The sequence below is a fragment of the Mesitornis unicolor genome, unplaced genomic scaffold (genome assembly GCF_000695765.1).
Source record: "Mesitornis unicolor isolate BGI_N332 unplaced genomic scaffold, ASM69576v1 scaffold13158, whole genome shotgun sequence".
Classification (NCBI taxonomy): domain Eukaryota; kingdom Metazoa; phylum Chordata; class Aves; order Mesitornithiformes; family Mesitornithidae; genus Mesitornis; species Mesitornis unicolor.
In genome coordinates this window covers 1,684-15,036 of record NW_010203914.1, presented here as the reverse complement: position 1 = coordinate 15,036, position 13,353 = coordinate 1,684, and the positions used below count along the sequence as shown (strand labels likewise).

At 40.3% G+C, this 13,353-nt stretch overlaps 1 protein-coding gene across 1 annotated transcript; it reads right to left on the bottom strand.

The window, feature by feature from the left end:
* Positions 1-230: 230 nt before the first annotated feature.
* Positions 231-12,844, bottom strand: B4GALT3 (UDP-Gal:betaGlcNAc beta 1,4- galactosyltransferase, polypeptide 3). Its single transcript, XM_010190892.1, has 6 exons — positions 12,607-12,844; positions 6,096-6,331; positions 5,060-5,250; positions 4,379-4,501; positions 1,340-1,444; positions 231-384 (listed from the first exon to the last, which is right to left on the bottom strand). Exons 1-6 carry the CDS (start codon positions 12,842-12,844, stop codon positions 243-245), a joined length of 1,035 nt encoding a protein of 344 aa, XP_010189194.1. The 3' UTR covers positions 231-242.
* Positions 12,845-13,353: the final 509 nt, after the last annotated feature.

The following is a 13,353-nucleotide window of genomic DNA, read 5'->3' as shown; positions in this document are numbered from 1 at the left end:
GAGGTGGGTCTGACTCAGTAGTTAGTTTTACAGTAGGCCATGTTTTGTTTATTAGCTATCATTCCCTCTCCCTGAAGTCTTTTCTTCTAAATCTTACACAGTTGGAAGAAGTTACATGTATGAAAGACGAAAGGAATTGGTCTCAGGTGGTGGAGACTCCACACCACAACAGGAGGTAGAGGCTGAATGCCAATATGCATGCTGCCTTGCCAAGCCCAAACTCTGCTTTTGTTTTCATTCTCTTAAGAAAATGGAGGAACATACCCAATGTCCACAGTGATGTTAGTATAAAGAGGATGCTTTGTCCTGGAAAGGAGCTTGAACTGTAATGAATTCATTCCATCATCCTTCCATGTTTTTCTGGTGTTGTGTCGGGAAGCGGGCCTGAAGAAGGAAGAATACCTGCTGTTAGAAGAACAAAGGTGATGCTTGCAGAGCAGGCAAGGGCTTAGCACCTGGAAAGCTGCTAGCAGAAATTCTTCTCACATAATGCAGACTAGAGAGGGAAGGCATTTTATAAGACCAAATAGATTAGAATACTCAGTATGAACTTACTCTAAACAAGGAAGACAATTTGGACTAGAACTTAATCAGACCGGGAGGTGGCAACTACAGTCTGCAAAAAAAAAAAACCACAAACAAAAACAAAACAAGAAACTGGCAGCAGCTTAGAGAGACCTAGGAGTGCAACAAAGAGGCTTGCAGCACTGGTGTACATAGCCTGCTGTAGTCAGGTTTTAAGACAGGGTTGTTATGGAAACGTGAGGTTTGAGATGATAGAGGGAAGTCTGTGCTGTCAGTATGAAACACCTCCACCACCCTTGACACAACACGCTCCTCCAGCTTTTTTATATAAAGCTGGGTCTTTGTTAAGGTCTCTCATAGCACCTTCCTTGCGTCTTCAAACTCGAATACTGCTTTCCACTGATCTAGTGGCACACTGTAAATCCACACAGATTGAAGAGCAAGTTTTTATTATAGGAACACTAGCAAAGTGCCTCTTCAAACTGACCTCTGTATTTATACAATAAGCAGTATTTTCTTTGAAGTTTTATAATTTCATGCTCAAGTCTGGTATGCGTATTAGCTTCCTAGCTAGCACATGTCCTTAACAATCAGAGAAACCCTTCAATGCTGAGACAGGAGCAGTGTTACTCAGTTGAAACTGACTGGGAGCCTTCTTTAAATACCCACATTAAAGAAGAAAAAGAAGAAAAACAAGCAGTGACATTATGTATACTTTCCAGCTATCCTGAGGAAGATGATGGTAACAGTCAACCTGCCACAAGACAAAGAGTAGACTCCCAACTGCTCCTCCCTGCCCTCCCAAACAAGTTACCTTCTCCAAGGCTCTGGTGTCTCTGTCTCTTTATTGTAGTCCATGACTTTGTAGCGTCCAAGATGAGGTGACGTACGAACTATTTTCATTCCGGCTAACCGAATCCTTGAAAACAACAAACAAAATCACAGAATCACAGAACGTTAGGGATTGGAAGGGACCTCAAAAGATCATCTAGTCCAATCCCCCTGCCGGAGCAGGAACACCTAGATGAGGTTGCACAGGAAGGCGTCCAGGTGGGTTTTGAATGTCTCCAAAGAAGGAGACTCCACAACCTCTCTGGGCAGCCTGTTCCAGTGCTCTGTCACCCTCACTGAGAAGTTTCTTCTCAAATTTAAGTGGAAAATCTTTCCTTAGGCATCAAGATGCCATTTCTAGGCTTAGTCATAAGGAAGTTCAAAGTCAGAGATGATCTCCTGTATTAATGCAATCAAAGCAAAATGCAGAAGCTGAAGGGAACCTGTTTAATGACACAGTGCCCCATGATCTTCTCTAGCAAGTTCTAACCGAGCTTGGACTAGAAAGCTGCAGCGTGCTTTGACAGGGTAAGAAAGGATTATAGCATACAGGGACCATGATCCTGAGAAATGAGCATTATTTTCACTTCTTTGTAAGAGCAGAGCTTTTACTGCCTAGAGGTCTATCAACCTAAACTTAAAAAAAACCCAACCAAAAAAAAAAAACAAACCCAAACTTTCAGTTTCTGCAAGGAAGTCAGTCCTGAGTTTCAGATCCAGATTGAGTTTCTCCCTGTTCTTTGAGAAGTGCCATTCGTTCAGATGGCCTCATTAGAGGACTGGCTTCATAAGATTAGTGATAAAGGCAGGCACCAGACAAACAAGTGTAAGCTGCTCAGCTGCAGGACAGTTTAACAAGAAAAAAGTGAACTGAAGGCTCAAAATTCCAAAGAATTCCTAAAATCCAGCATTTTGAGTGACTTTGAAGCAAGCAGTTACTGATGGCATCTATGTTAGTTTACCAATAAGAAGTGCCTGTACTAGTGCTAGGGCTGTTCAATCCGCTGTTATCACAAGGCAGCTCTTATGCAGAGCAAATTCCTGCAAATATAAGAATGAATGTTTGCTCAGTTGAGGTTATCTAACTGGCATGTTTGCAGCACTTGATTGCCTTCCACTGAGATCTGATACAGCAACAAGCTGCACTGAAGCAAGAATGTTATAAAGCTGAAAGGGAAAATATCTCTTAGTCCAGAGCCATCAAATTATTACATCCCTTTACTGACAGTACGACATACTATTATTTCAGACTGCGTTTTAGACAAGGTTTCTTGTTTTCTGAACATAAACTTATTGCACATTCAATCAAAAACACAAGAAAAAGCAAGAACACTAAACTACCTTTGCTGTTACAGTTTTTGCATTGCAAGATTAAAGTCATAATATGAAAGTTAATATATTCATCTACTGTTAAGAAGAACCCAACAGACTTATGTGTTAGCATTATCAATTACAGGAAAGTGGTTCTAATTAGTGTTTTCTTCCAGTAAAAGGTAAATCCTGGTGTTTGCTAGGACTAATATTATAGAGTACTGCTGTCTACCAAGTACAAGTAACAGCTAGCATTTTTTAGCAGTATCCCAGCATAGTAAGATCTTTACACAGGACTTTTTGACATGTCAATGCCAAATTTCAAATACAAATTAACTTCGTTGCTACACAGTAATAATTGCTGAGCACCTCCTAAAATCCAAATCCCAGTAGGTGCATCAAGCTGGACCTTCAAAAACTGCCAGCTCATTCCTGACTTCTGCAGGTTGGGACTTAGTGTATGAGTAAATCATTAACAGGCACTGTCCGTGGCCTCCATATACCTATGTGCCACAACACTGCTAATCATTAGTATAAGTTTTCAGAGGAACACATGATTTACTTCCCTTCAAGAAAAGGTTATTTTGAGATCTATATAACCTACTTGTCTGAAGAGATTTCTGTAAGGAAGTGTGCTCTCATGCATAATTGGCATGACCTCTACCACTGGTACTGAAAACCACATTACATGCCTAAGCTGTACTAAGAACAGCTGAACAGATGCAGCATTGTAGTGTTGGATTTAAAGATCTATTTTCCTGGCATTCCATTCCTTTAGTAAATGCTGAATCTCTAAACAATTATGCACCTTTTTAGTTAGCTTTCTCTGAAAGGAAAAGGAGGAAATCTATGTTAGAAAATCTGACTTTGAATTCCCAGAAGAATACTGCTTTATAAAAGCTCCCACAGTCCTCAGACAGAACATTCCACCTAAACTGTGTAACTTGTCACACTGTGCAAGACCAAAAAAACACACTAGGCTTTTATTGTCAGTTTAGTTTTATAAACTCCCCATGAGCTTGCCTCAGTGCAGGATGAGAAAGATGCACAGCACAACTACAAAGCTGAATAAAGGAACCATGATTCTGTACTTGAAGAATTCACATCATGAAGAGTACCTAGGACTAAACTCATTGTATTCACTTCTATACCATGCTGTTGCTATGGCAACTAAAGAACAAGAAAACACATCAGCTCTTGCTGTCACTGACTCACAGGAGCACACAGGCTTTTCCATCACCCAGCACTGAAGACAGACGTTAGAATACATTGTGTTCCTTAATTCCAACTATAGCTGATTAGGTAATACATGGAGCAACCTAGATGCACTTAGCATAACTTCAATTCCCAGCTGTCTGAGAATTAATAAGTACCTTCTTGGATTTCTTATCTGTCAGGCTTAGAGACTGTTGACTACTGGTGGTTATAACCCCTTGGACGCACTCCAGAGCAGCTGAAGGCATGAGGATGTAAAGTAACATTCTGCCCTCCAGAGTCTGAGGAAACCTTTGTTCTGCCAGCATACAATGATTGGATTCACAGATTCTGAGCATCTTCTGACATTAACCATTCCCAGTGCCAACAGCATTTTGGATTATAATGATACTGCAAGTGAGTTAAGGAACCACATCTTAGTTCCTTTTGTAGAGTAATGCTACATGTTTCACTAGCCAGCCTGGTTCTATTTTAAACCTGTCTTGTGCATTAGTACCTTGTAGCAATGTCATCATTTTCACCACCACTGTCCCAGTATGTGTTTGGAAACCCATTCATCTTCATGTAATGTTCTGGAGTCAGAGCAGATACACCTCCAAAAAAGGACTTATATGGCAGGCTAAAAGAGAAAGAAAAGAAAAAAAGGCATCAATATTGAAGGCTAGTATCAGTCCTCCACAGACAAACATGTGATCCAAGTAACACGTGTTAATCGCGTATCTTACAGTCATGACAGTGCCACAACCCAAAAGAGCAAAACCACTGTAATTTCATCACACGTTGTCCCTCCTCTCTACCCGCAGACCAAAGTAAAGCTGGTTTTGAAATTCACATCTTGGGTTATTGTTAAATCCAATTCAAAAATACCTGCATACTATCACACATTTTCCACTATCCAGTAATTCCCACTCTATGCTTTCATTCTGGAAGGAAAGGCAAAGAGAAATCTGCCACTCATTTGCCAAGCTGGGCTAACAGTGCAACAGGAAACTGCTGGCAAGGAACTCTTCAAGATTGCGTACTAAGGTCAAGAAAACCCTTTTCTGGGGAAGCCACAAGTGCAGAACAAACAGAAAACATCTCAAAGGTTGTATCTTTCACTGTCCCCTTTCATACTTTCTGTGCAGAAAGTGAACCAATTAGGATACGTACATCCAAAGCAAATGGAGGCACTTACGTGTACTGAAACTTATCCATGGCACTAGCCATATGCTTGGGACTGTATTCATCGCAAACGTAGAGATTGTAATCATTCTCTGGTACTAGGTCCACATCGTGCAGGAGAAGGCAGTCCCAGTCTTCATCCTTCAGGGCTTCCCGGACACCAACATTAAGCAGCTTTGCTCGGTTAAATGTACCATTCCCCACCTAGAAAAGAAAACATATATTTCTTCATCAAAACAAAGAGGATAACCCAATTCAGATTTATGTTAGCATAAAAGCCTTATTCAGTTGAATGACACTGGAATGAATCAATACTGGCTGCAAATTTCATGCCCCAGAGTGTGAGTTTTACCCGCTCTCTTCACAATATTCTCAGCAATTACAGCAAAAAGCAGAGGCTATATACTGCAGGCACCTGAAGAAGGCTGACTTTTAAGAGACCAGCAAGTCAATCCTCAGGTGTACATCTACACATCAACAATTCTGCCCTGACTACTGCTTATTAAATCTCAGAAATGAGAAAACATATCTTGGTCACAAACAGAAAAGCTTCTCCCTCTTAGTCAGCTATAGGTTTTAATTAACGAATCCAAAGCTTGCTCTCTCACCACTGATCTTTTGCACCAGTCCACGTCAGTTAAAAATGGCTGTTAGACCTGCAAAAGTTGCCCCGCAGCAGAGTCAAGCTGGGTATTTTTATTTGATACAAACTAAAAATATCCAACTTCACTTCAACATTTAGTCTCAACAATTTTGCTAACCTTCAACTCTTAAACAGCTGAAAATACAAAGTTACCGCTTAATGACAACTTTATCCCTCTACAAGCTAAAATGGAGAGCAAATCAATAGCAGAGTTACGAGCTTGACAAGTGATATGATATTTCAATTCTTATCAGCCATGGAGATGGGACTGCATATAACTGACTTGCTCTGAACTCATGCATGAAGTGGTACTTCTACATTAGAGGAGTCACATTTTTTTTGTCAGAACTTAACCCGTAACTGGGAAGCTCAGCAACACCACCAGACACAGCTGATTTAGATTTACCTGCTGAATCAAGTAGATACTGTAACTGAGCTGCTGGCGCTGCAAGAAAGGATGAATATAGTAGAGAAGATGGTGAAGGTACTTCTCCTGGTTCCTGTAGGCTACAAGGATGGCTGATTTGTAGCGGGCTAAGCAGTGAGGTGGCCTGTAGTGGCCACCAGGCTGAACAAAAGGATTTTTTCTGATGATCGTTCTTTCACTAGGGAGCACCCTGAAGGTGATGGTTAATGGACCAACTGTAAGGAGGAAACACAAAAAGTCAGATCAGTGATGTTTCTCAACCTGCCAGAGAGCCATCCCAAGTCCCAGCACAGCCAGCAAGCCTCACTGGGCTCCTGTGCAGCTTGATTTTTCCTGCAATTGCCTCCCCACTACACAAGCAAACCTCCTGTCCTGTGCTGCTTAGATGAGATCCATAAATGTATTCACTGTGAGGACAGTGCTGAAAATGAATCAAGATGGACAGACATACCTGCTTTTGCTACTCACATGGAAAAAGTCTCTAAGCTGCTTTCAGAGGAGAGTCAAGGAAAAAAATGTCCAAAAGAATATTCAGCAGGTTGGGAGAGAAATAGTTTAAAGCCCAGATGAATACAAACACTTCAGGAAATATTAGCTTAAAAAAAAAGTTTCAAGTTCAATTTGATGTTATAATCACATGCCACAAGGGCTGTATTTGCTATATTGTTTCATTATATACACAGTGATAAACAGTGTGAAGGTTTTTTTCATAGTTCATTTAAGTAATAGATTTTAATCTTGTTTTGCATTTGTGGTTTATTTTCTTAGAAGTTGACAGTGGTTGGAAACTATTAAGACACACTGATTTGTGTAATAACAGAACTCTTCTGCTAGTTCTGGACCTTTTCTTTTTCCTGGAACCTTTTCTCACAAGCCAGAAGGACAGACATTTAAATAACTGTAGAATTGGTTTATTCATACTGTTACAATATGAGACTTGTGCTAAAATGGGGATTGACACTTTATATAGATTCTTTCTTACTTGTGACTTGTCAAGATTTTTCCATATAAGAATGGAAGAACTCAGATAAAAACATATAATAATGGGGTGTTTTTTTAATTAGGTAAAAACTGGATATGTTTTGCATTTAAACATTACATATTTTCAAGAAAAGGTGCAGGGCAGCAAAAGAAATATGTATGATAGTTCCTCTACTCAGCACCTCGATTTTAAATGCAAAACATATCCAGTTTTTACCTAATTAAAAAACACTCCAAGATTCTGCACTCACAAGTAAAAGCTGATGATTTCAAATGTGAGTTTTAAGTAGCACCAACAATTCTCTGCAGGCCAGGGAGCAGGGAAAGATACGAATGTGTCTTAAGTCTAAGTATTTAAGCAGGTGAGTCCAGAAGATACTTCTTACTCCCTATCTTATGTTCAAATCTCTGCTACAATTCTAACAAAAAGAATGGAGCCTGTGTTTCTACCCACATCCTGTTTAAATTATACAGAAAGAAGCAAGATCCACTTTTTTTTTTTGAGCACTATCAAGGCTCAGGGACTAAATTCAATGTAAGATTCAGACTGTTCATTCAGAAATGGGAAGCATTTTGCTAGTATATGTCACATTTTTGATGGACAAAGCTATACTTGGTAAGTGTCATGTTTTCCTCCTGAAGGAGCACACATAATGGCATTTCCTGAAGGTCATTCTGAACAGCCACTGATCCCATTCCTCACGCTGTGAAAAAGGTTTAGCCGCTGTGAATCCTACTTCATGGTTTGTTTATGTTGGTTGGTTGTGGTTTGTTTGTTTTTAAAAGGAAAACCTGAATTTTGCTCGTCAGCAAGATCTTGCAATTGTTCTTCAGTATCCTTTTCCAATCCTTCCCTAAGAAACTAAAGTGCAGGGGGAATTTTATTTTGACCGTTACCCTCAGTAGGAATCTGGAGTACATTGCCATATCTTTGTACCTCAAACAGAAGAGTAGTTCATCAGGGAATCACGGTGTGGGCCCATGAATCTAGGTCACATTTACTGTTAAGATTTTATGATAATACCTACTTCCACGCAGCTTCCTGTTTGCCTTTAAGACCACCACATTTCAGTGCAACATTGTTTTTAACCTGTGATTTATGTTGCTTTTTAGATTTATGAACTCCTTGATTATCAGGTCTTTTAACTAAAGCACCATTAACCACTGATTTGATGACAACTGGAGCTTGCTAACAAAATGTTACATTCAGTAATCTTCAACTCCAGATCATTGCTCCAAGGAAAATATAAGAAAGGGAATTAATCAATTCTGTTCTCCCACAAAGGCAGGGTTTTGTTTTCTGTAATATAATTGTGGGTCTTTGTATTGCAGAATAAGATTCTGTAGCAATAATCCCTAAATTAAAAAAAAATCAAATCTAAATTTGGACATAAGGGTATGAATAATACCCTTAATAAGATAATGTGCAATCATTTCACTCCTGTTGTCTCCTTCCATATCCAAGCATATGATTCCTAAGGGTAATACCTGCATTTTTCAGGTTTTTCAAGATGTCATGTTCTCCTGAGCTGCCTGGCTCCATACCTCAAACAACTCAGCTCAGAAACTCAATCTACTATATGCCAAGAAAACACAGAAAAAAGAAGTTATGCTGTGACTTATATCCCCAAAACCTCTGGCTGCCCTATGCTCCTTGGCTATAAACTAAATTCTTGTTCTCAGGTCTTCTTCCTGCCCAACTAACAAAAAGCTAATGCACTGCAATCCAATTAAATCCCAGATGTGAGGAGAGCACAGCTCTGGGAAAGGAGGAAGAGCCCATCTTAGACACTCTAGAAAGCACAGAATCCAAATTCAGACAAGGTACAGAATCAACACCATGAAGCAACTGAGTGATTTCCCCGTAGCCTGGTTCCTAAGCTCTACCTGTGCCTGTACCACCACATGGAGGGTGTTTAATTAACATGAAACTTTAGCGTGTGGAGCTAAAATTCACAATTCTCTGTATGTATTGTTAGCTAGTGCCAGTGACAGCAATACTCCCTGCTTGGTTTACTTCCTAGGCAACTCATTTGACTATTGAGGTATCTATTGATTTTGACCAGATCTATCCCATCTTAAGAAAGAAACTACTTGACTTCTGAACTCCTTGCTACACATTTAGAGTTAGCAGAACTTACACAAGCTAAACAAATGGCAACAGTAGTATGGATGAACACCTCGCTGAGAAAGTGCAGCACCACAGACTACATAGTAGAGTCATTTGTGTATTTCTATCACTGTTTGAATGAACAAAAAATAAAAAAGGCAGACCAACAGCCTTAATTTAAGCACCAGTTTCAAACAACAGACTACATGGCTGCCTCAACTGAAAATAAATCTCAGCATTACCACCTTTCTACTTCTTTCAATTCAAGAGAAGAAACTCTAGGAGGAGAGCATCCATTAGAAGACATAGCAGGAGCTACTTATTATCACAACAGATGGTCACACTCATGAAAAGGTTATGACAGATGGGAGTGAAAGGGAGTAACTAGTATAATGGCTTGGAAAAAAAAATCTTCCATAGCATCAACATATTTAAAACAGCAGAGTTACAGACAATTTTTCAACTATTAAAGTTCTCAAGGGCCAAACCAACTCATTCAGCAAAATCATGCATGAAGAAATATACTACTTAAAGAAAACCCAAAAAACCCAACCCCAAATCTTCTAGCATCAAGCTTCTCGCTGGTAAGAGAAAAAGATGGAACCAAAACAAACACAGCTTGCATGCAATATGAGAAAGTCAGATTCTGAATTTAAATGCTACTTCATTAAGTTTGAGTAAGCACAACTCTAGCATATAAATTTGCTTTTTCCAAAAACAAAGGAGGAGGAAACAGGCAAGTGGTTATTTGTGCAGAAGCATAAACCTTTATGGGAACTTGAGTAATTTATTCACAACATTAATGGAGACACTGAGTATCTAGAACAATGCTTTTCAAGTTGTCAATCACAAAAGGTTCAATGGACACCACTAAGCGTTCAAAAAGTAACATTAGTCAGCAAGAGTCTTGTTCCTCCAAGGCAGAGGACGTTTAGCAATTACACTTTCTTACTCCACAGCCTTGGAAGAACCAAGATGCTGTCGATTCAGGAGGTCAGAAAACAACAGATAAGCTGCAAGCTGTTTTTAGATTCAAACAGTTATCAAACTGATCTACTACATAAGTGGAGAAAGAGCTGCACTTCATAAAAGCCCTGATGCAGAAACCATTTAAGCCATTTGGCATTCTTCCAGTTACTTTAACATGCTTTGGAGTGGACACAGTGACTTACTACCAGTTCTGAATCGGACATTAGAGTCCTCAAGAATTGATTTGAAGACTCATTTAATGGAGTTGATGAAATTAGTATTAAAAGGCATCATTCTCTCTGATATAACGCTTCCAAGAGACATCAGTCCCATGAGAAAAGATTATAACAACCAATGAAGACATTTATAAAGTATTTATAGAACTATTCATATGTGCCCATGACATACAAAACAAAAGGCAAGTACCTTGCAGCACAGCATGCATTTGTCAGGGGCAGGGAACGACACCCAGGCTGGCATGTAGTAATATCAGAAGAAATAACTTACTTTGTATACTTAAAGGGAAATATCACCAAGTAAAAGTTAAGTTGGAGGCAGAGTGCTTTTTTTCAAGCTGAAACTGTATCAATGCTCCAAGTGATGTGTTTCACAGCAACAATGTTTCGTATGCTCAAGTCTAACTTTTATGCAGCAAAACTTCCACTTTGCCTAGTAGTTTTTTCCTAACGTTCCATTTTCGTTTTAGCTCTGAAGTATCACATGCAGGCCAACTCTCTCTGTTCTCAGCACTCACAGGGATGGGCAGAAGATGTCTTAAGATTTCACAGCTCTAAGAGCATTGACTACTTTAGTGTAATTTTACTCTGTGTCTGCCTCCTCTATATAAGTCACTGCTCCTGCTTATCAGATAATTTGCAGGCAAGCTGCATAGAATTGCACTTAGTTTTGTTTGGTTTTCTTCTTTTTGTTTGTTTGGGGTTTAGTTTTGGGGGTTTTTTTGAGACCAAAGCTTTCTTGTTTGACTCTTTTCAGGATGGTGGATTCTCATCAGTAGTGGAAACAGGCAGCGTGCAGGTACATTTCTGCTGTGCTCTTTCAATAAACCAGTTAAGTCTAAAACACAGAACTGTAGCTTCCCAAAAGAACTGATGGGCTGTAGCTAGTGACGAACAGCATGACACAGCATTACAACTTGCACCAGTGCAAAATGGCTCTGTTCTATTAATATTTCAGTATTTACTTAGTAGAGCTGTTTCCAAGGGATATGCTGAAGCATATACCCCAAAGTTATCATCCAATTTTATCACATATGCCGCACACATTTCATTTAACTTCAGCAATAAAAGAAGGAAGAAAACTTCCTGAAAGAACAAGCATCATTACGAAGACTACAGTCTAAAAAGGCTCATCCAAAGCATCCCCAGCAGTTCTCCAACCAAACTAAGTAACTTGATGCAAGAGTAACCACAGCACTGGTTATCCACAACAGTTCCACTAGCGAACCAAAGTCAGCCATTTGCTCTCACTGTGCTTCACATGCAGTGAGCAGCTTTCCTAGAACAGCAGGGCAACTACTAAGTAGTGCTCCAAGACGAGTTATATGCAAGACTTAGATACGCAGAAACCTTTGCAGTATGGAAAACCAGACAAGAGTAACTTAACTACACTGTACTCTAAGAAGTTGTCATCCCCAAGCCAGCTGTAAGTGCATATTTGCAGAACTTATCCATTCTCGGCTGAGTCAAGCCAATTCACTATTACTGGAGATGCACCATTTCACTACCAACAAACTTGTCTTAGGGGTTTGACTTTGTATTTATTTAAAGTTTCTCAACTGTTTTAGTAATGCAGTAGATGGATGAACACTGCCTCTATCACCTCTAATTTTGTTCTAGTGTAAACACAAATTAACCTGTGACAGACTTTTAAGTCTAAAGGACAAGTTTCTAAGTCTAAAGGACACATAACAATCATAGGCCCAAAAGATCACCATGAAGGACAAGGCGTCAAGCTACATTCTTATAAAAACCATAATTAAAGCCAATTTAATCAATTTATATTGAAATATGGGCTTGATATAGAGTTGAGACCAAGAACCCACACGTTGAGTCAGAGATCAAAATTACAGTTACCGAAGTACAACTGTTAGAACATATTATACAGGACCGTCAGGAAAAAAAAAAGGTGTTACTAAGTTGGTATTAACACTATGCACAATTTTCACTCTTGTTCTACAATCTCTATGCAGCCAAATCCTTAATATTGCAAGTTTTTAGACCAGTAAAATACTTTTCCTCGTATAACCAATAAAAGATTAATTTACACAAGAAAGTTTTGTCAATGTAAGTACTACATCAGTATACCACTTTTAAAGAGAAGTTTGCAAAAACATACAACTTAGACTTACAAAGTGTTGAGCATTATCACGTACCAAAGCAGTGATTTCAAACAGTATTGGTTCATACCTACCAAATATTGGTGACTGCACTGAGCAGTAAGGCATAGCTTCTTCATTAGAAGCACGGGTAAACAAGCTGAGGTTTGTATACACATCATGAGTCTTTGAGTAATCCAGAATCTGATGCGAGTCTAAAAACCCATGAAACACATTTGAAGTTCCACCTCGGTAGAGTATCAGGATAAATATTGCTTGGAAGACAACCAGACACAGCAGAAAACAAGGATTTTCCACACGAGAGAGTGACATAGTTTTTAGCCCATACTCTGGAATCAGATCGGTGAGGGGTTTAACTGCCTTCCACCAGCTGCCGTCCTACGCTCAAGGCTACATGGCTGTGCGCAGACCTCTTCTTCAAACTTTCTGAGGCGGCAGCCTGCTCTTCTGACACGGCTTCCTCAGGACGCTTTCAGCCAACCCCGCGACAAGCTCTGCAAGCCGGAATGGAGAGAAAAAGCTGTTCAAGCCCATCCTGGACAGAAAAGCCCGCCAGGCAGCAGTGTAGGCGCAGCGGCCGCCCTCCCACACCCTCACGCCTACTACAGCCTTCCTGAGGCAGAAGCAGCCGCGGGCAGCACCCTTGGCCGACTCCGGGAGAGGGCCGACCGACCGCCCGGGGGCAGAGCGGCACCGGCCCGGCGGGGACGGCCCACAAGCGGCTGGGCGTGGGCAAGCTCGCCTGTACCACCCGCCCGCAAGCTCCCGGCAGCACGGCCTGCCCCCACTCCGCCCCACGCCGGGGTGAGGAAGAGATCGCG

Excerpts from the sequence above, each read along its gene's own strand:
- B4GALT3 (XM_010190892.1), bottom strand. The coding sequence starts at position 12,844 with ATGTCACTCTCTCGTGTGGAAAATCCTTGTTTTCTGCTGTGTCTGGTT. Across the intron at positions 4,502-5,059 it reads ATGGATAAGTTTCAGTACAC|CCTGCCATATAAGTCCTTTT; the intron begins GTAAGTGCCTCC and ends TTTCTCTTTTAG. Across the intron at positions 385-1,339 it reads ACACCAGAGCCTTGGAGAAG|GCCCGCTTCCCGACACAACA; the intron begins GTAACTTGTTTG and ends TTCCTTCTTCAG.